This window comes from Pleurodeles waltl, chromosome 4_1 (assembly GCF_031143425.1).
Source record: "Pleurodeles waltl isolate 20211129_DDA chromosome 4_1, aPleWal1.hap1.20221129, whole genome shotgun sequence".
In the NCBI taxonomy this organism is placed as follows: Eukaryota; Metazoa; Chordata; class Amphibia; order Caudata; family Salamandridae; genus Pleurodeles; species Pleurodeles waltl.
Window position 1 is genome coordinate 989,422,212 of NC_090442.1, and position 22,645 is coordinate 989,444,856.

The 22,645-nt window shown below is 43.0% G+C and overlaps 1 protein-coding gene across 50 annotated transcripts in view; it reads left to right on the forward strand.

Moving 5' to 3' along the window:
* The window catches only part of LOC138288307 (mucin-19), a 1,675,551-nt gene that overhangs the window by 375,484 nt on the left and 1,277,422 nt on the right, over positions 1-22,645 (forward strand). For all 50 annotated transcript variants that reach the window (XM_069229764.1, XM_069229784.1, XM_069229763.1 and 47 more), the window contains 3 exons: positions 6,359-6,470; positions 14,984-15,122; positions 20,284-20,376. In XM_069229764.1, coding sequence (XP_069085865.1) covers positions 6,359-6,470; positions 14,984-15,122; positions 20,284-20,376 — 344 coding nt within the window. The remainder of the gene's footprint in view (positions 1-6,358; positions 6,471-14,983; positions 15,123-20,283; positions 20,377-22,645) is intronic.

Genomic DNA, 22,645 nt, shown 5'->3' on the forward strand with positions numbered 1-22,645 from the left:
ATAAGCCAATCATACCAACTATAGATGGGAGAGCACCTGCACTTTAGCACTGGTCAGCAGTGATAAAGTGCTCAGAGTCCTAGAGCGAACAGAGCGAGAGGTCAGAAAAACCAGGAGGAAGGAGGCAAAAAGACTAGGGATGACCATGCGTATGGCCAAAAGTCCAACAACTGGCAGATGATAATTATTTCAAGAATGAAAGCAAGGCAGATTAAATACAGCAATTGAAGACAGGAAGAGCACTAGGTCTTATTGTTGTCCCAAAAGAGGTTTTCAGTCACAATATGGCGCACAATTTCTGCACATATTTACCACCCTTGATGTTCTGTCCTTGTGAAGAAACAGCATTACCACCTCAATGTATAAACATGATAGGCAGACGTCCCCAGAAGCGTTAGTCCAATTAACCCAAGAGATGCCAAGCCCTTGTTATTCACCAAGGCACTAGTCTCTCATGAACAAATATGACTAGAAGAACATGTCCAAGCTGAGATGTAGTCCAGAACTGTGTATAGTGGATCCTGGTCGAAATAACAGTTCAGATGCACTGTTCCTGTTTGTGCCACAGTGCACACTTACCTGGGCCAGGGACTGTGCACCCAATTACAAAACAAATGTACTGTTTACAGAGCAAGTGTGAACTCATGCCTGGCCTGTGAATTTTGCATTATTGAAAGGCCGACAGGCTGTTTGAAGCCAAAGGTCTGCCTTTCACTGCAGGTGGATACTTGGTCTCATGTTAAGGGGCGAACAAGGACACCCTTGCAGATGGGTGCTCTGTGTGACTGCAGTGAGATGCCTATGGAAACTCTGGGACTTCTGTGCCCCAGCTCCAAGATGGTACCCTATAGGGCCACAGTAACTGTGCACAACCTCATATATAACACACATTGTTAGAAAAGGAATCTCTAGTTGGCAGTCAGTTTACACCCTTTTCAAGTAGGGACCCTCACTCTAGTCAGGGTAAGGGTGATACACAGCTCAGATAACCCCTGCTCACCCCCTTGGTAGCTCGGCACAGGCAGCCAGACTTATCTCGGAGGCAATGTGTTAAGTATTTGCACAGAACACACAGTAACACAGTGAAAACATCACAAAAAGACTCCACACCAGTTTAGAAAAATAGCCAATATTTATCGAAATCAAACAAGACTAAAACGACACAAATCCAAGATACACAAGTAAAGATATCAGATTTTAAAGTACAAAGAGTCTTAATCCATAAGAATCAATGGATGTGTTGTTTTAGCACAAAGTACCAGATATGCGTCAAACATAAAGCTGCAGGTGTGAGCGTGTGTCAGAAAAGCCAGTGATGCATCAAGTTCTTACTCGCAAGTGAGGCTGTGCGTCGATTCTTTCTCCGCCAGGTAAGCAATGCGTCAATTCTTCCCTTGCAAGGAAGAGATGCGTCGGTTTCCGGATAAACAGCCTCGGGTCTGTGTGGTGATGCTGAAAATGTTAATGCCCAGGGACGATGTGTGGAAAATACGTACGCACAACAGCAATGAATCCATGTTGAGCTGGTGATGCATCAATGTCACCGGCGCTGCGTCAATTTTTCCAGCCGCACTACATGCACTGCATCGATTTTTCTGCTGCTTGGCTCTAGCGCATGGATTTTCAGTCAGGTTCTGCCAGCTTCTCCTTCCAGGGGCCCATGGACTGGATGTGGCACCACTAGGAAAGTCACAGGGTTTTAGCAAGAGAGCTCAGGTGCTGGCAGATTAAGTCTTTGATGTCCCTGAGACTCCTTAACAGGAGGCAAGCTCAGTCCAAGCCCTTGGAAAGATTTCACAAGCAGGGTACACAGCAAAGTCCAGTCTTAGTCCTCTCTGCAGAAGCAGCAGCTGCAGGCCAATCCACCAAAGCAAGCACAGCAAAGGGGGAGTACTCCTCCTTACAGCTCTTCTGCTCTTCTCCTTTGCAAAGGTTCCTGTTGATCCAGAAGTGTTCTAAAATTGTGGGGTCAGCAGTCCAATAGTTATACTCATTTCTGCCTTTGAATTAGGCAAACTTCAAAGGAAAATCTTTGTAGTGTGCAAGACCCTGCCTTTTCCTTGCCCTGCCTCAGCCACACTCTAGGGGTGGAGACTGTATTGTGTGAGGTCAGACACAGCCCTTTTAAGTGCAGGTATCAGCTCCTCCCTCCCACTCTTGCCCAGGAAGACCCATCAGAATATGCAGGATACACCTCAGCTCCCTTTGTGTTACTGTCTAGAGTGAATTCATAAACAGCTCAACTGTCAGTCTGACCTAGATGTGGATTCAGCAGCAAAGCAGAGGCACAGAATGGTTAAGCAATTTCTAAAAGTAGCATTTTGAAACAGACAATCTAAAAACCAACTTTACCAAAAGATGCATTTTTAAATTGTGGATTCAGAGACCCAAAATTCCATATCTCTATCTGCTCCCAGTGGCAAACTGCACTTAAAAGACAAGGCAATCCCCATGTTATCCTATGGGAGAGATAGGCCATGCAATAGTGAAAACCAAATTTTTCAGTATTTCAGTATCAGGGCATGTAAAACACACCAGTACATGTCCTACCTTTTCAATACACTGCACCCTGCCCATTGGGATGCCTTGGGCCTTTCTTAGGGGTGACTTACATGTAGTAAAAGGTACGGTTTGGGGCTGGCAAGTGGGTACACTTGCAAGGTCAAATTGGCAGTACGAAACTGCACACACAGACACTGCAGTGGCAGGTCTGAGACATGTTTATATGGATACTCATTTGGGTGGCACAATCAGTGCTGCAGGCCCACTTGTAACATTTGATTTACAGGCCCTTGGCACCTCTGGGGCACTTTACTAGGGACTTACCAGTAAATCAAATGTGCCAATCATGGAAAACCAATCAGAATTACAATTTACACAGAGAGCATATGCACTTTAGTACTGGTTAGCAGTGGTAAAGTGCCCAGAATCCTAAAGCCAAAAAACAGGTTAGACAAAATAGGAAGAAGGGGGCAAACAGTTTGAGGGTGACCTTGCAAAAAGGGCCTGGTCCAACACACATATTGGCATCTTTGCCACTGTACCCTCATCTGGAAAACGGTGTGGATCCAAAAGCAAAGGCTGTTTTTTTTTTCATGCGGCCATGCCCCCCAACAAACAATGGAATTCTTGCTTATGATTGCACGGAGGCAGGATGTGCTCTGGTGAGATCAGTATTACAAAATGGGCTGCACTAGCGTCTGTGACCCCTTCTATAACACCATAGTGCCCCAGCCGCTCAAAAGTGGGTGCAAATGACTGTTGTGCCTCAGTAATACGTTGTATAATGAAGCCCCATGTGTTTATATTCTAAACAGTAATTCACATTTCTTCCATGAGAAAGGAATGCTTACATGTACCACACTCCATAGCTTTTCTAAAGTGTTTGATCTGTAAGAAAGAGAGAGAGGCTTCAGGAAACGTTGCATGTAGACAGGATCGATTCCCACCTTATTAATCCCCTGAAAGAACTATATGGTGAATCTATGGCTAAGGTACACTTTGAACAATAGTGTAAAATGAATGATATTCAAATCAACAATTCAACAGCAAGATAAATTAAACCGAGATCCATTTTTTGAAAAGCCAATGGTAGAAACCAACCCAGCCGAATGCTTCTAAGAAGTCCTGTCTGCAAAACATATAGGCTGTGAAAGCAGACAAAGCAAGATCTAATCTAGTAGGACCTTGTATTAAGCTCTCAACGTGGGAGTGGGACAAAGAACTGCTACAGTGACAACTATACTTTTACAATGGAAAGAGACCTAAGATGCTTGCAGAGGAGAATATTTATCATCTCGCTTCTCTTTTCTGCTTGCCCTCTTTGCCGTACATTACGTCTTGGATTCCTTATTCTGCAGGAGCTGCATATTCAGCAATATAGACTGAAAAAAGACTCTTGTTACCTTACTATGACTAACAAGCACTTACACACACCTTTATAAAAAATGAGGGGTGAATTTTATCCATGATGCCAATTCACCCCCACCCTCTCATCAGTCATCCTGGTCCTCTGTGCGAGTATTGTGATCTTTATAAATGCCTGGTTTTATTTTTTGTATGATTAAAAGTGACCGGGTGCCCAAAGAAGCCTACATCTAAACATACTTCCTCTTTCTGGTATGGAATTGCCATGAAATGTCTATCAGATTTATTGCAGCATATCAGCATAAACAGCCCATGACCTATGTTCCACCAGACTGCAGCAAAGATTTTGACTAAAGTGATGTTGGCAGTGGCAACACAGTTGTAGTGCTTGACAGTGCACATTTACACATATCTGCATGGTCTAGCTGTTTAATGCAAATTTGCCCACTTTGGCTTCACGCCATTTTAGTCAAACATGCACCATTCTGCATGAATGCATGTTCATAGTGAATAGTGGCAACAATTCAACAGAGCTCTTCTGTCTGCTATTCAGGAAACAGGAACAGGGAAGCTGTAGTAGATAGGCATGGGGAATCAAGGAATCATTAACGTGCAGAGCTCACACAAATAAGGACTAGTCCTTTAAGTAGAACAGCAGGCCAGACCAGGTTCAAGCATTGCCTCAGTAGGAAAAGAGATGTGAGAACTGAGTTCACAGGGAATATATAGTTGACAGCCCAAGGGAGAATCACAGGTGCGGGCAGGAAGTCAGGTGTAAGCAATTAGCGAGGTGCTGAGAATCGGAGCTCAGCCTACAGAGTGAGGGCTACGCTGGGACTTGGTGAGGGAAAGACCACAGAACCTGGCATTAGAATGGAAGTATGGAAACCAGAAAGAGAATACACATTGGAGCAGAGACAATGAAAAATCAGCTTGAATCGGTGGGGACCAGAATCCATGACAACAACCACTCCATCTCCAGGACTTAATCCTGCCAAGGACTTAGGAAAGAGGGACTACATGGACCAAACCACTTCTAGATGGTAGTGTGAAAGATGGACTGGAATAAGAAGTGGGCCAATGTTTGCGATGTGCTAGAGAGTGTTCCTTGATTAACTTCCATATCCCTCATATGCACCTCCTGCTGGCGAGATGGCAGACGTCTGACAATACATGCATGTATGGCATGTCGTTCACATTCAAAACAATCTACATTTGAAACAGAATAGCTGGCTAAGGCATATTAGATTCATAGCAACTGTTTATACCTTATTGAATAATATTTTAATTTTTTAGATGTTCATTCACAACCTTTATAAAGATTTGTGTAAATGCTTGTCAAAGATGATCCAGATCACTCTGCATTTTAGCAAATTATTTTTTTGTGTTTTAGGCATTTCCATTGTATGTCCAATGTGTGTCAGATTGCTCTAAAAGAAAGGTTCGATAGATGTGTGATACCTTTAACGTGGGGTTGTAAAACAGTTTAACATTGGTTTAGAGCAAATGTTGTCATGTTGTACATCTGATAACATGGTAACGCAATTAATACCAGCAAATATTGGTAAGCACCATGAGGCACACAAATATATTGAGCCCTGCTTGTGATCATGTTGCAAAACAGTAGGCAGTAATACATGGAATGTACTGCTGCGTTTTTATTAACTTTCGATCACTTTGAGCTACAATGAAAAGTTTTTTTGTTAAAATCTGCAGATTATGCTGTGGGTGATTAATTATGTGGCAAGTGCAGCAAATCCATAATTTTGCGCAAAATACTGTGACTGCAAAATTGCATAATTCCAGTGGTCCTGCCTATAGCTTGTAGTGTTTCAAATGGATTTTCAAAGCATGCCTAGGATATTTCACACAAGAACCCTGTGAAATACATGTCCCATGAATTCTATTACGATATAGGAGATCAAAAATTCATTTATGTAGTTTAGGATATTGTTCGCAGTTCTTTTTTTTGTACTTTATATTTTATTGAACCATTTCTTTTTTTTTTAAACTCTTCATCGCATGCATCATATTGACACCAGAGTCTATGTAAAATGAACACCTAAACACCTATACCAAAAATAAGGTAAATTTCTGTTAAGTCTTCTCGCTCAGATATTTCATGACTATCATAATTAAGATTGACTTTAAAGTTTACCTGTGTTCTAACTTACTGAACGTCGCAGAACGTAAGGTCACGAAGAGACATGTAATTAAATACTGGTGAGCTGTTGCCTCTTTTTCCTTTACACGACACAAATGTGGAGTATGAATGTAATCATATTAAGATTATGTCTCCACTATTTTTAATATTTAATCATAAAGGTCTTAAAAATACAAAAATAAAAACATTTGGCTGAAACTGAGTGTGTTATTTTCGTCCATAATTAAGCGTGAGGCAATCTTGCCCCTGCTTTTATTGGTCCCGATGAGAGTCACATTTGAAGACAAGCGTTTGCTGCATCTCACCTTCAGGCTTTTTACTCCTCAGGAACCGTCCTTGAGAACGATACATGCATTGCAGTGACAAAATGTCCGTGTGAATATAATTCGAAGCGCTATGCACCAGGAGACAAAAGGAAAGCACCCTGCAACACAGAGTGGTAAGCCTCAAAACACGTTCGTAACTTGTAGTCTTTGTGACTGCCGCTAGGCCTTCTTCATAGGTCCGTGAAGATAAAGCAAGGCTCGAATGCTGGATTCGGCGAAAACAGGCCAGAGGAGACTGTTTGATAAAAGACGGCATTAGCGTGTCTACTTTACTTCTTGCATCTTTAGAACTTCATGTGTAAACTTGTAAGTATCTCTGCATTCAAGATTTCATTTACTGTTGCTAATAAAAGAACATATGAATTACCATAACCAGAAGTAGCATTCACACAGAGATGCTGTAGTACATACACTCAAAGCTAGAAACACTTACCGAGTAAAAGGATCCATAACTTTTAGTTAAGATGAAGTAGTTCATCATAGAAACGGGAATGCAACCACACATTTTCACAGGTAGTATCAGAAAAGGGCTCCCCACGTACAGAACGGGATCAAATAAAAATTGCTGGAACCTTAAAAAAACATAATAACATTCGGTGTGTACATTGTTCTATACCCACTGTAAGAGTCCAAATCCACAAGAGAAGGGATACTACTACACATTTTTATTTTATATTGATTTTATTTTTCTTCTTACCACTGTATCATTCTTTTCCGTATCTGTGATATTCTCTTCCCACTTATGGACCGCCTCCTCTACACGTCAACCTACCTCCACTCTATTTCTGAATTTTCCACTCATCACACAGCTGTCTACTTTCCTAAGAGTGGGGATCATGGGCATTGTATTGATTGAACTCTCACATTATGGTTATGCATAGAAGGTACTGTGCCGATGAGCCGACAATTGTATTCTGTTGATGACACCCACTTTTGTGTTATTGACATAGCTGACAACATACAAGGCATTATGTACTATTTTCTGATGTTGTGTATTGCTTTAAAATGCGTATGTGTGTGTGTGTGTGTGTTTGTGTATGCTCAAAAAAACGTTTATTCTTAGGCCTCATGAATAGTGATTTTGCAAAGTCATTACAAATTAGGGATTTCCTGTAGAGCCCTGAAAAGTCCTACAGTGTCTATACTGGCCTTTTCTCACCCTCCCATTGTCAAGACAAGCGTTGTTCTCCTTGCCCCCATCAATTTTATCAGTCTCCTGTGTATCTGATGTTCACTTGTATTTCTTTCTATTTCTAACTCCACATCAAGCCTCACAAAATGATGCCTCATAAGCTGCGTGGTCTTAGTTATATAGAAAAGGCCCTCACATCCTTCCTGTTGCGCTTTCTACCCCTTCTGCTAAAGTGACTTTTTTACCTCTCTTCATAACGTCATCTTCAGATGAGCCCACTTCCTGTCATCCCGTCATCACCTGCCATTCGTTCACCTTGTTGTTGGACCCTCCCAGAAAATTATGTTCATGTACTTGCAAAACTCAATTGAGCATTAAATTATACTTTATATAAACTATTGTTTTCAAAGGCTCCTCCACAGGATTGTGGTCTGTTTGCATTTTGAAGTTTCTTTCTAACACAGTTCAAAATACTGTCAACGCTTCTTCCTCAATTGCACTTTATCTGATTTCTCTCACTTTTTCTAAGCTTAGTACAAATGCTGTGGTCACACTTTTTCTTCAGTAACTTTCCCAATTCAAATTGTCTGGCATCAATGGTTACTGTGCATCTTTTTGCTGAAAAACATTCCGACGACAGGGCTACTACATAAATGTTGCTTCAAGCTGTTGATTGTCACCACAAACTTTTGAGCTAATTTAAAAGTAGCAGCCTTCCTCACTAATTGTCTCAACGTTCGGGGGGCTCCTTCGCAATGGCAAAGTAGCTCCGCCCCCCTGGCTAAGCCAGCAGCTGGAAAATAAAAGAATAGTTTACTATCGTTTTATTTTTCAGCTGCTAGCTCAGCCAGCAGCATGTACAGGAAGGGGTCGGCTGGGCCAAGGGAAGGGAAGAGGGGAGTGGAGTGCACTTAAGTTCACATGTGTGTTAGGCCGGGCGTCTTAGGGTGGCCAAACATACATGCGCAATTAAGTTTCATCAACCCGGCTGTGTTACACAGCCGTGTTGGAGAAACTGCACAGACTCCCATGCAGTGTCTGAGCGGCAGACTAAGCTGCTCAGACCAATCCTGGCACTGCTCTCATGCTAGAGCAAAGCATGAGGGCAGCACCAGGATTGCATGGGGAGCCTGTGCTGGTGTGCCAGGGAGTGCTGGGACACCAAAACGATCGAGAGGGAACAGGCGCGAGGCGGCTGGCGTCAGAAAGGTACTTTTTTTTTTTAACTCTGATTTTTTTGTATTCCCCCGTGTCCCCATCCCCCTGCCTGTCCCCTTGAGAATTGCGGTGGTGGCCGCTGTCAAGATTACTATTTTTTGCGAATTGTGAATGGAACTAAATCATTCCTACAGAGGACTGCACTAGTTCCTTGTCAATCACCATTGATGTCATGTCTGTATGAGACTTACTTTGGATTTTACACCTTTTATACTAATCCATGTGACCTAAATAATTAACACTGCTTTCTCTGTGTCAACATTGTAACCATTGAACCATTTCCTGTTAAAACCTCTGAACTGTTTCCTTACCTATCATAATCTATACTTCTATGCCTCACTACCAAAAAGTCACCCATCAAGAACAAAACCCTAATCACTGAAAAACTATGTTTCCAGCGCCAGCCCACAAGGTCATGCTGTAGAACAAAACAATCCTCCTAGTTTATTAAATATAATGAGTTTTATAGAGGCAGAATGCAATTTGATCATCTGGTTATACGTTTATATCAGGCCAATTTTGTCAAGACATCAGTATCTCCGAAGGAGTTACTATCTCCCCATTGTTGAGAAGTCAGTGATTATGCTCACCATTATACTTGTTCAACCTTCTTAAATCAGTGCACGGGCTGATTGCTCCCTTGAGTTTCCTTTGTGTCACCACTGGGAATACCCGCTTACTAGCTTCCTTACCTGATTATGCCCTCTTAGCATATGTTCCATTTCTGTCAATACAGTGGCAATACAGTGACTGATATGATTATGTTACCTGGTAGAAAAATAAATGCTGCAAATAAAATAAGCATAGGCAAAGCAAATAACACAAACAAAACTAAAATGGTGAGCCATTAACTTCGTCGGTGCTTGTTTTCCAATTGCATGTGTATGTATGTTTGAGAATCTTGAAATGGGTTTTGTATTAATGAAAACCCATTATAAGACGGTCACCAACATGCACTTATGCATTGTGATGCTTGCAACCACAGGCTTAATAAGGCAGACAGCTATGTTTGATTTACCAATCTAATATGGTTGACAGCCATGTCAGAGCGATACATTGAAATGAAAAAGGAGAAAGAGGTTGTGCAAAGTATGGAAAAGCAGTGATTCACTTTCAAGGTGCAGGTTCATGTTAAAGAAGGGAGGGATCCAGAAAAACTGTAAACCCAGAATGGGGATAAAGTGGACAGCAATAGGGGGCGGGCCGAGGGAGAAAGCGGCTTATAAACACAAGAAGCGGACGGGGGCAGGGACATCTAGGGGAGAAAGGAAGTAAAAGGGAGCCCTCCTGGGAAGGCAGGAGAAGAGTGAAAGCAAATACACGCTCTTTCCTGGAGTGCTCCTTAGAAGAAAAAAAACAAGCCTAGGCAAATCCAGTAGGATTGGCATTTGTATGGTGCTTTTAAACAGAGAGACAGCATCCATACACACACTGCCATAGATGCTACACACATGCATCTTCTTTAAGACAACACAACTTACGATGATGCTCACACAGCAGTTAGCAAACAAGTACCAATGCATACAGACTTAGAGGAACACCATGCACATAGATCATCTGACAGTCATCCATAAAGACACCCGTGACATTTAAACACTAAGAGAATTCATTAAGCAGAGCAGAGCCACTGCATTTGCTTAGTTTATATTTACATGAAGGTAACTTCCATTAGCAGTATAGAAATTCTATGATACCAATATCAATGGGAAACAACTCTAGTACAAAAGAACATAAACTCCACCTTCTTCTTTCTCCTTGTTGTAGCTTATGTCCTCAGCATGGTTTGTTTAAGCTATCCCCTGCCCCTGTTATGTTATATGCAGTCCTGTGTTTTTCTCCAGTGAGTCCATCATTCATGCAAGCACACTGTTTCTAATGTTGAACAGCATTAGCATGGATGGTGATGATGTACTCAAAGTGTAGCATAATCTACAGTTGATAATACAGGCCCCTTAATTATTACCTTGTGTAGAGGGATAACCTCCCTATTCCATCCTTCTAAGGCCTATACAGTCATCCATACCTAGGATCCTTTACTCCCATGAAGTCTGAGACGCGAATGAAGGTTGTTTCCACCTGCTTTAGGAGAACTAGTACTCTAGCAATCGACTGTCCACACCAAGTAGCCTAGTGGCTACTTACTAGACTGGACAGAATGCACGCAGAAACCCCAGGCACTAGGTGACCTAACCTGTTTTCTTAGGACACGATTGGACACCTTTATAAAGAAAATTTCTCTCTACTAATAGGTGGATTCTTCATTTTTTGGGCCGTGGTTGTAGGAAAGTATCCTCTTTTTTTGCCTGCTGTTAGTGTGTTTTGACTGTGTTCGCGGGGATCCTGCTAACCAGGACCCCAGTGACTGTGTACTCTCCCTCTACATTTTTTGGTTTTCCCTGGCTTAGTACACCCCACTATTGGCATACTGGTGCTCCAATTGGCTCCTACTGAACAACAGGTGGTGTTCTAAAATGTTCTGCACGCCTTGGAGGCCCAACATTCTCAAATGTACTGGTTGCATTCATGTGAAACCCACAGCAGCAGCTTTGCCACAAAAAAAATCGTGGTCCCAATCAAGGTGCAATTAAAACAGTGCAAAAAATAGGCTCCTACGAGCATTACTGCAGCTAAGCCAGGGGAAAACGGAACTAACTACAACTGACATCAGGGGCCCTATTACACAAAGTGCTCCCGGTGCACAATGGGTATGTGCATCCGCTTTGTGGGTTCCTAAGCCACTTCGGTATTACAGAAGGGGCTGCAGATTCTAGAGTGGTCTCTCCTGTAATACAGATAGCACTGGCACACATGTAGCAATAGCGCTATCACTGGAGGGCATTCCCTCATTTGTATGAGGGCATGACTCCATGCAAGTAAGGGAATCACTTTGCCAAAGCGCCGATTTATGGACCCGGGCGCAGAGGCAAACATGCTTTTAAGAGGCAAATGCAGTCACTAAATGCACCAGCCTGTAAGGGGATCTCTCTCCCCTCTTGAAAGTGCAGGCGTCAACCCGCCTGCCCTGTGAAACACAGAGTGGCTTTGAAGCAGTGTTCCCATGGAGCCGATTTGTTTAATTGCTCCCAGTCTTATTTGAATTAATTTTGAAAGTATGCTTTCATGAGAGAGGAACCTAAATTTGTCAGAGCTCTGCTTTAGTATTTCCTTGACCGATTGTGCTGTTCTTTTCACTGTACCCTCCTCTTTTTGACAACTGCTTTCATATTGGGTCTCATAATAAATATGTGGAAATCAGTATCTATTAAATGAACAAATTATCTTAAATAATGTTGCTTGTGATGGACCCATATCTTCCTCTATATTTTATATTGCTCTGCAACCTTCCTAGCTGAGTAATTTAGATGCTGCCTTTGTGCTTTCTTTTGTTATGACTCTCTCTTGGCCTCTGCAGAGCATGGAAAAAATTTAGAATATTTGAGGTCGAAGGCGCTTGTAGCTCTTTATTTTAGATCAGTCATGTCAACAAAGTGGAGCCTTTCAGATTCACAAAGTCACTCAGTGCCACCTGCAGCCTCTGATTGGTTGAGTTATAGAAAAAATGCACAGATCCTGTCTAGCACCTGGAAAGGCTTACCTACGGAATCTGCAACAAGATGAGTACCCATCACGAAAACCTTTACAAAAGAGAAGTAACTTGCTCTTTTGTGGTTCTAGCCATTTAATTTTGGATTCTGCATTAATGGCTAGCTTAATGTTCCCTTTGCCTCATTGCCCATCAGTCTATTTTGGAATACCCCAAGTGATCACAGCCCTATTGTTTAATGCTGTTTTGTTAGGCATGTGCTTCCAGTATCTCTCTACTATTGCTACATTATTGTGATTTGCCTCACCTACTTTGTCTTTCGCTTAAGAACATTGCATCCAAAAACACGTAGGGGGCGTCTGAAAAGCTGTATGGCAGAATCTGCCTTTTTCTGAATGTTTGTTTTTCCACTTTGTTAAGTTTTGATTCCTATATGAAGTGCAAAAAAAAAAACGAAATCGTGAGATAGCAAAATAGGACCAAATGACTATGGTGGTCATTCCGACCTAGGCAGGCGGCGGTTGCCGCCCGCCCGTCGGAAGCCGCCTGAATACCGCCCCGCGGTCAATAGACCGCGAGGGGTATTCTGACTTTCCCGCTGGGCCGGCGGGCGATCTGATTCAGATCGCCCGCCGGCCCAGCGGGAAAGCGCCTTCCACAAGGAAGCCGGAGTGGAAGGCGTGCGACGGGTGCAGCAGCACCCGTCGCGCTTTTCAGTGTCTGCATCGCAGACACTGAAAAGCCTAGTTGGGCCCTGTTAGGGGGCCCCTGCCGTGCCCATGCCATGGGCATGGGCACGGCAGGGGCCCCCAGGGGCCCCGCGACCCCCCCTACCGCCATCCTGTTCATGGCGGCTTTCCTTGGAGGATTCTAAGGGGCAGTGGAAAACCGGCGGGAGACCGCCGGTTTTCCCGTTCTGACCGCGGCGCTTGGTAGAGAACCGCCAGGGTCAGAATGAGGGCCTATGACTTTGACAGACTTTCCATTCGCAGCTTGGTGACTGATAAAGCCTTGACAGTTTTTATTGACAGAGGGCCATATGTACAGATGTCAGGTTTTGCGACTTGCAACTTGCGTGATTTAGGGCCAGATGTAGCACACAGTTTGCACATCGCAAACAGCGAATTTCGCTGTTTGCGACGTGCGAACTGCACTTGGCAATGCACAAAACCCCTTTTGCGATTCGGTAACCTGGTTACCGAATCGCAAAACGGTTTTGCGAGTCACAATTAGGAAGGGGTGTACCCTTCCTAATTGCGAGTCACAGTGCAATGCAGGATTGCTTTGTAACCGTGAATCGCAGTTAGCACCCATTTCAAATGGGTGCTAACCCATTCGCAAAAGGGAAGGGGACCCCAAGGGACCCCTTCCCCTTTGTGGATGGCATTAAAAATGTTTTTCCATGGCAGGCAGTGGTCCTGTGGACCACTGCCTGCTCTGAAAAAATGAAACAAAAACGTTTAATTTTTTAGTTTTGTAATGCATCTCGTTTTCGTTTAAGGAAAATGGGCTGCATTACAAAAAAAAACTGCTTTATTTAAAAGCAGTCACAGACATGGTGGTCTGCTGTCCGCAGCAGGCCACCATCCCTGCGAGTGCCGCAAGTCTCAAATGGGTCGCAAATTGCGACCCACCTCATTAATATTAATGAGGTGGGCCTTTGCGACCCCCTTGCGAGTCACCATCCTACATTCCAATTTGCGACTCGCAAATTGCGAGTCGCTCTGACTCGTAATTTGCAACTTGCAAATTGGAAGATATCTACATCTGGCCCTTAGTGACTCGCAATATGCGAGTCGCAAAACCTTATGTACAACAGTGTCTCAGACACTGTTTGTGATTTGCAGATGGGTTAAATAAAGCAGTTGTTTTTTAAATGCAGCATGTGTTTCCTTAAAAGAAAACGAGATGCATCACAAAACAAAAATGAAAAGTTTTCTTTTCATTGTTTTAGAGTATGCAGTGGTCCATGGGACCACTGCCAGCCCTGAAAAAATGTTGGAGCCTCCACTCACAAAGGGGAAGGGGTCTCTTGGGGACCCCTTCCGGTTTGTGACTGGATTGCGGCCAATTTGAAATTGGTGGTAATTGCGATTGTTTGCGACCACATTCTAGATCACAAAACAATCAGACATCTCCCTGCAAGTCGCTATTAGGAAAGGACGCCTTTGGCATGCACCCTTCCTAATAGGGAGTCACAAATCCATTTTGCAAATCGGTAATACGTTATAGAATCGCAAAATAGGGGTTTGTACATAGGAAAATACATTTTGTTGGTTCCAAATCGCGCCGTTTGTGATAAAAAAGCAATATACATGTGGCCCAGAAAGCTTAAGAGACACTGCGGTAGACATTATTTTTGTCCTGTAGACGCATCTGCTTTTGAACATGCTGTAGCAGGTCGATTTATGATGTTGTCTGTGTAGATTACATTGCGTCCTCATTCTTTCAGTAAAATACATATGTTCGTATTCAATAAAAGCAAGTGATAACTTAGGAGATCTGTTGAAGGATGACAAAGACAGAGGATCACTCCGTGTCCACTATTTGGCAGTTCATTGGGGTGGCAGTTTTTGCACACTTGTATTTGAGCAGATTATTAGTAAAAGTTTGGATTTTGTTGACAGTGTACAATAGGATCAATGGCAGAAGAAGAGTATCGTGTTATACAACAAAAATTCTAAAAGTGCTATTTTTGTTAATTTGTTCCGATTCAATCATGTTTTTTGCAGCATTTGCAAAGCCGGAACATGGGAGTGCAGCCAAGGGTCGTGTCCTGGAAAATGTAAAGTGGAGGTGGGAATGTTTATAACTACCTTTGATTCCAAAACCTACAGCTTGCATGGATACTGTTCCTACGTACTTGCTCACGTAAGCCACTTTTTATGTATACAATATACATTGTTTCCTGTTGCTTGATTTTGCTTTCTGTTAACAAGCAGATCTATCCCTCTCTGAACGAACTGAAGTAAAGTTGATGGAAAATATATATTATATGTGAGGAAATGTTACCAACTTCTGTTCTATCCTTGAGTTTACTCTTATATCCTTTTGCTTTCCCATTCTCAGTTTGTGATATTGGAAGCTGATGTTAAAAAGATGAGATTGTGTCTGTCATGCAAGTAGGAATCAAAGTTGTCATTTTACATTACTTGCACGTATGCTTGCTCGCATCCTCTGCCCTCTTCAGCTGACTCTCACTATGAGACATTACTTGCTGGGACTGATACAAATACCGAAAAAAAGACACAAAATTGCGTAATAGGTTGACATCCCAGGGCATATTGTTGGCCAGTAGACGAATTTCTATACACTCATTTATATGCAGTGCTTAATTTGTGCTTGTTGTTTCCAGTGCTGAGTACCAACACTTATTTTTGAGGGCCGGGACTTATTCTTCTGCCTCAAGCATTTGCTGCAAGCAAATAACACATATGGAAAAGACGGAGGAAGAGAAAAATGAAAAAGCGTCACACAGTGAGAAAGCGGAGAGCTGCAAGAGTGAGCTGAAGGGGCAGGGAGGGGCTGTAAATGGATTGAAGAGGCCCGAGATGGCTTCAGGATTACCCTCCCTCAGTATTCCGTGCTCGCACATTGAATTGCAGGAGCAGCGTGCTTTTGGAGGAGGGCTTTGGGCACTGGCACGTTTTTATTTACAAATTAAGCACTGCTTACACATGCTTCTCCTCTACTAAGTGGAGAGCTAAATTGCAGGAATGGACTGCAGCTGAGGAATGGAGGCTACATAAGAGGTGATGGGATGAGAATGAGGAAAGAGCATTGGTACTGTGGTCAGAGATGATAAATCAGTTAGTAGGCCTCCTAAGATACCCCTAAGACTCAGTCAACCGCTCAAACGGATAGTGCCTTCCTGGCTGGGAGCTTCCTCCAATATATGCTTTGATCTGACTATGAGGTGGGGTGGAGCACGTACTGGGAGATAATGCATGGTATATTGACTTTAGTCAGCTGACTCTTTGCTCGATCAGGTATATCAAACCGCAAACGGGGATCTGTCTGAAACGTTTGATCTTCATCGCTGCGTTAATGGATTCACAACATGAAATTACGATGCTTAGGAGTTGATGTTTTCTTGTTTCTGAATGTGGAAAACCGGTAAATAAAGTAATAAAAGGAAGAATGGAGTTGGATGTTGTCATATTTTAGAACACTACACTCTAAATGAGACCGTTACCCAGTTGATCTTCAAAATGCTGACTTTGTCTCAGGCCCTGGGAGATATTGAGAATGATAAATGACCTTGTTCAGTGGAGATACAGGACACCTACTTATTTGTAACGAGTGTTTGAGTTTCATGGTGGTACTTCAGCACTTTCAGTGAAAAAACGCTATTGTTCATCCTCAATGTAGCACTTACAGACTTAACAAAGATTCCTACCCCAATACAAAATCCACTACCATCCATACATATAAGAGTGATGTACCTGGGTAATGGCATGGAAGAAGGTAAAATCCAGAGAAGCCCTGATTTTAAAACAATGAAAGTCTTTTTGCAGCTTATGTGTAGACACCATGGGCCCATATTTATACTTTTTTAGCGCCGCATTTGCGCCACTTTTTGACGCAAAACGGCGCAAACTTACAAAATACAATTGTATTTTGTAAGTTTGCATTGTTTTTGCGTAAAAAACAGCGCAAATGCGGCGCTAAAAAAGTATAAATATGGGCCCAAATGTATAGAGTTCATGTGGTCCCTGTGAGACTGGACAAGAGCAATGAGAACAGAGTCAGGAAATTAGAGCTCTATAAACGGCTGAGAAACGCACACACTAGCCACCTTGGCAGGCGGAGCATCAGGAATAACTTGTTGTTTGATTTGGATGCCTACGTTTCAGACTGCCTTCTCTGAGTGTCACTGGCTCTTTCTGAAGACACGAGCTGGGAGACGTGAAAAGCACTTCAGTCTTGGGCCAGTGCTTGAAACGGAAAAATAAAAGTGCAGGTACTCCGTATCAGCGTACCTGCTTGTTTCTGAGAAGTGTTGGTACTCTCCAATGAAAAGCATTACGCTTTTCTTGAGAAGTGCAGGTACTCTCCCTCTCAAAATTAAAAAGTGCTGGTACTCAGTACCGGACAGTACCGGCCCATTTAAAGCACTGGACTCTTGGCAACTTTCATTTAAAAAAAAAATCTGGGCCTGCTATAGAGTTTGGCGGGTGGATGGTGATCGCCGGAACAGCATTTGCCCCACAATATGCCACATCTAGACTTCCCTGCCAGAGGGCAGCTTAGCAGGAACAGTTGGGATGGCTGTTCCTGTTAATTGTGTAAGAGTTCAAAGAGCCGCTCTGTCACAAATAACAGCCATCAGTTCACAATTTACAGAGTATTTGCCGGGCTGGAATTTGAACTCGTGACCTTCGGAAAGCCGTTTGTTCTAGCAGCGAGCATTCAGCTCACCGAGACATCCCGCTGACCACACCCCAGAAAGGATCAAGGGCCAGATGTAGGTAGAATTGTGATTGCGACTCGCAAATTGCGAGTCGGAGCAACTCGCAATTTGCGACTCGCAATCCCATATGCAGGATAGTGTCCCTGACACCATCTGCGAAACGCAAGGGGGTCCCAAAGACCCACCTCATTAATATGAATGAGGTGGGTCGCAATTCGTGACCCCCTTGCGATGCCCTTCACTCACAGGGATGGTGGCCTGCTGGAGACAATAGGTCACCATGTCTGTGACTGCTTTTTTAATAAAGCAGTTTTTTTTTTTGTATTGCAGCCCGTTTTCCTTAAAGGAAAACGAGTTGCAATACACTCGGGAAAATTAAACCATTTGGTTTCACTTTTTCAGAGTAGGCAGTGGTCCATAGGTCCAAAATATATTTTGAGAGCCATTCACAAAGGGGAAGGGGTCCCATAGGGACCCCTTCCCTTTGGCGAATGAGTTAGCACCCACTTCACATGGGTGCTAACTGCGAATTGCTTTGCGACCACGTTCGCGGTCACAAAACAATTCTGCATCGCGGTGCGAATCGCAAATAGGAAGGTGAACTCCTATTTGCGAGTCGCATTCCCATTTTGCGAGTCAGTACCGACTCGCAAAATGGGAATGTGCATCGCGATGCGCATTTTGCGTGGTGCAAACTGCGAATTTCTCAGTTTGCGCCATGCAAACGCTTCCTACATCTGGCCCCAAGAGACATACAGAATCAGAATATACTGGTGAAGAAAAAGGCACCCAACCTAAGATAATTACCCCTCTACTACACTGGGGGAACAAAATGGTACAGGGGCAGTGTGGCTAAAATGCTGTTCCAGAAGTAAAGCTATGGTTGAAAGAGTGTTACCCTCTAGTAAGCAATGAAATGAGGACTGCTCCTACATGGGAAGCCAATGTGAAGTGCACAGAAGTAGAATGCAAGCTGGCAACACTCCCTCCGTGTTGTGGGGCTCCCTCTGCAGCAGGGACCCATCTCGTAGCCTGGTAGAGGTACAGGTCCAGCGAAAATGGGGCCACAGACAAGTATCTGGTGCCCAAAGCTCCTTGTCATACTAAGTGACCTCATTCCCTCGTCATCATCATCACCATGTGCACACAACGTCCCTTATTATAAGTAACTGTGACACTTAATATCAGTGATGGAATTGTTGTTTTATGCTGCTTTCATTAAAATGAGTGTAGGCTTTAAGGGTGCTTCAGCTCACAGTTCTAGTATAGTTAAATTTAAAAAAACAGGAAATTATGGTATTTATCAGAAAACAAAGAAATGCTATTTAGTTTTACAACGTAGACTGTCTACAAAGCAGGTTGCCTGTTCTCAAACTCTGAATAGTGACTTGCAATATTTGGAGAGCAGTAATGTGTATACAGGTTGCAGATGCAGTTACTTGGGGCCTGAATTAGAAATTGGCAGAGAGGTTAGTCCATCATAACGGTGACAGACATCCAGTCCGCTAAAATCTAAATCCCATTGGATATAATGAGGTTTAGATTTCGGCGGACTGAATATCTGTCACTGTTGTGACTGAGTAACCCATCCGCCAATATAAAATCAGGGCCTTAGTCCTTAAATATTTGCTCTGTGCAGAAAGGTGCTAGTACTCAGCGTTAGTGCATTAGACGTTGTCCTGAAAAGTGCTTCCGCTCTCAATTTCTAGTCTACTATCTCTGGCAATGGACCACACCCAACCACCCATGTGTCTCCTACCTATATCCCTTCCCCACCGTGGAGTGAAGAAAAGGGTGTGTGCGATCCTGTAGTCATATATTTAAAAAAAATTCTGGCATGATACGCTATTCAGAAAAATATCCAAAGCAACATAATACTTCCAGCAGTCTCTGAAAAAGGATCCGCTCCCCAAGTCAATGAGTCAGTCTCCTCCTATCTAACCCTTTAACCGACGGTAATGGAGCACAGGCTGTACCCCTTGACCCAGGCGCAAATACCAACTACTCTCATGCACCCCTCACCTGGTGTTTCTTATTAGTTCTCAGTGTGCTGGGTTCTTTGATCTGTGCAGATGGCGGAATGAGGTGGAGTGGCAGTAGAGGACCAGAGTGAACATGGGCACGATCACAGACGCAATGCAAAGGAGGTACAACACGCCACTTGCAGGGATGGTACATCAGTGGAGCTGCCATGTCATAGACCAGATATCTTTGGCTGTTTTGCACTCCCTGTGCCGGTCTCTGGCCTTGTGGACACCTAGTGGAATTGACAGGACAGCATGACTTGTTAAACGTCCCCACGATGCAAGCCACATTTGCCAGGACAATCACACTAAGTGTAAATGAAGGGCAAGCCAAACACATAGCAGTGCCATTTTGCTAGTTTCAACATGTCTGGCTTGTAGAAAAATAGGCACCTTGGACCAGGCCACCCAGAGGATTAAATAAAAGAGTCCTGGTTCCTTAAAATAAGGTGCTGGTGGAGTCCAACTAACTGCATGATAAAAAAACAGCAAGAAGCCATCCTTCTAGTTTAAATATACCTCTGATTGCAAAAATACAGAATGAAGATTGCCTTGACTAATACTTAATTGTGTGTTTCTTTCTTTCTCTTAATAGTTCGGTGATACAATGATCACTGGTGAGTTTGTCCAGTCTAAGACTGCTCAAAAATCAACTACTTTGAGGAGTATTACAGTAATGATGGAAATGGTGAGTGCCTAATATCCACACGTTCACGCTTTATTATCTATGCTTTCCAGGATGTAATTCATCACCCAGCTCTTTCATTATTGCTCCCTAAAAAAAGAATTGGCAAAGTCAACAGGGCTCTGTATTAAAAAAGCAATACCATTTACATTTTCATTTCCTTCAAAAGCTGTAGTAAGCAATATCTTGATGCAGATTGCAATATGTAGGCCCATTTCTAAAGGTCCCTCAAGTTAGACAGATGTGCCTTCTGTGACATGCTGCACTACATTTACCATTGGAGTTCTCATACACATAACATAACCCCCATTTCACAAATGTACAACCTCATAGCAGAGATAAAATGCAGACATTATAGAGGTGGTCTAGGTTAGTTCTGGTAGATAGGTATTTAAGGTTTCCTTAAGTGGGGCGGGTATGCCCAGATGTGAGTCACATGCACATTGTGTTACTGGAACCAACCTATACCTTGTTCATGAGCCCTAACTAGGGTGAAATTGGTCCTGGGTTGCTTGTATTCTGGTTCGGGGAGTACATGGCCTGGCCTGACAATTAGGAGCTTGGCTGTTCCCATTGGAGCAGGGTCTAGACTAATTTGCATATGGCTGGGTCCAAACTGAGGTGGGTTAGTGAGCAAAATATCAATGGATTGGGGTGCAGCCAGAGTAATTATCAGAGACTGAGATTAAGTCAAGTATTGGATCCATTGCTTTTTTTGTGTAATTTAGTACACACACAGGCATTCATCCAGAGGTCCAAAACTCTTTCTACCATCACCTCCAAGGGGAAGATTGTAGGGTTTACCCCTAATTAACCCTCCCTACTGGGGGACTAAAAAGCTCACTATACACCGTGGCACTTTATATTTACATAAATAAATGGGGAAGAAGGTGGCCTGTCCAGGCATCAGTTCGTGCTCTCCTCCCTAAAGTCCCCAGGGTTAGAATGTCCACTAAATGGCAGGGTTTTTCCAAGAAAAAAATGTGGTACAGGTGGTCCATGCTGGTATCGCCCACCCTGATATGGAGAACTAAAGTTTAACCCCTTTCTGCCCTTCTCTTGTCATCAGGCCTCACCCCAGGTAAAATATACTATTTCTGCTCAAAAGGTATACTGAATGAGATGTTTACCTCCTCTGTGTCTGGGCATTTGTCAAAACTACACCCCAGTTTCCTCTCACTTGCAATGGTCAGTGGCTCACTAATGGTATTTGGGGCAGCCAGTAACCAGTGATCTCTACCAACCCTTGGACATTTCTCAAAGCTAGAGACCACGTGCAATCCAGGGTGGTGTGACTTACATGGATCCCAGTGCATTTCCTGACCCAAAATGTCCTGCAAATTCCAATGTATGGGTCAAAAAGACTATTTACCCACATTTGCATGTCACAAAACACTTTTAGGAAATGCCCAGTCTTACCACTGTACATTCCTAATCTTCTCCCTGTTGAAACACTGCCTCCCAGGTGAGAGTGGTCCTAATACATGTCATAGGAACGGACCAAAACTAATATATTCAGATCAGATATTATCTTGGAGAAAATAATAACCAAATTACACCTAATCATTATTTCATTAACCAGATTTCCAAATATAGCCCCAAAAAAGTTTTTTTTCAAAAAGTGTGATTTTGTTTACATTCACAAAAAATGGATTGTCCTCCAAATCTTTAACCAATGTGTGTTGGTTTTGCATAATACTGTGTGTTACCGGATAACACAAAATGACATATACATGCTATAGGACACTGGACTGTTGTTTGTTAACTTATGGGACAGAAACACCTCAGTCCTGCTATAAGATTTGGCTGGGCTCCCGCAAAATGAAAACATTGTAATTCCGGGCACAGCACAGGTCTCTGTGAGGAATCCCTACATAGCATTGGTAGCTTGGCAGAAGCAGTATGGCTCTTCCAGAGAAAGTTGTAAACAGTACATGAAAAGTAACACCAACACAGCATTACAGTTAAGACAAAACACAATGGGCCTGATTACAACTTTGGAGGAGGGTGTTAATCCGTCCCAAATGTGACGGATATACCACCCGCCGTATTACGAGTCCATTATATCCTATGGAACTCGTAATACAGTGGGCAGGATATCAGTCACATTTGGGACAGATTAACACCCTCCTCCAAAGTTGTAATCAGGCCCAATGTAACATTTCCAAACCAAGTTCTTAAACTATAACAAACTTCAATTACTAAAGTGTTCAGAAGTGGAAGAACCTTTTTGCAAAGTCATATTTGAAATTTGATCTTTAGATAGCTTGCT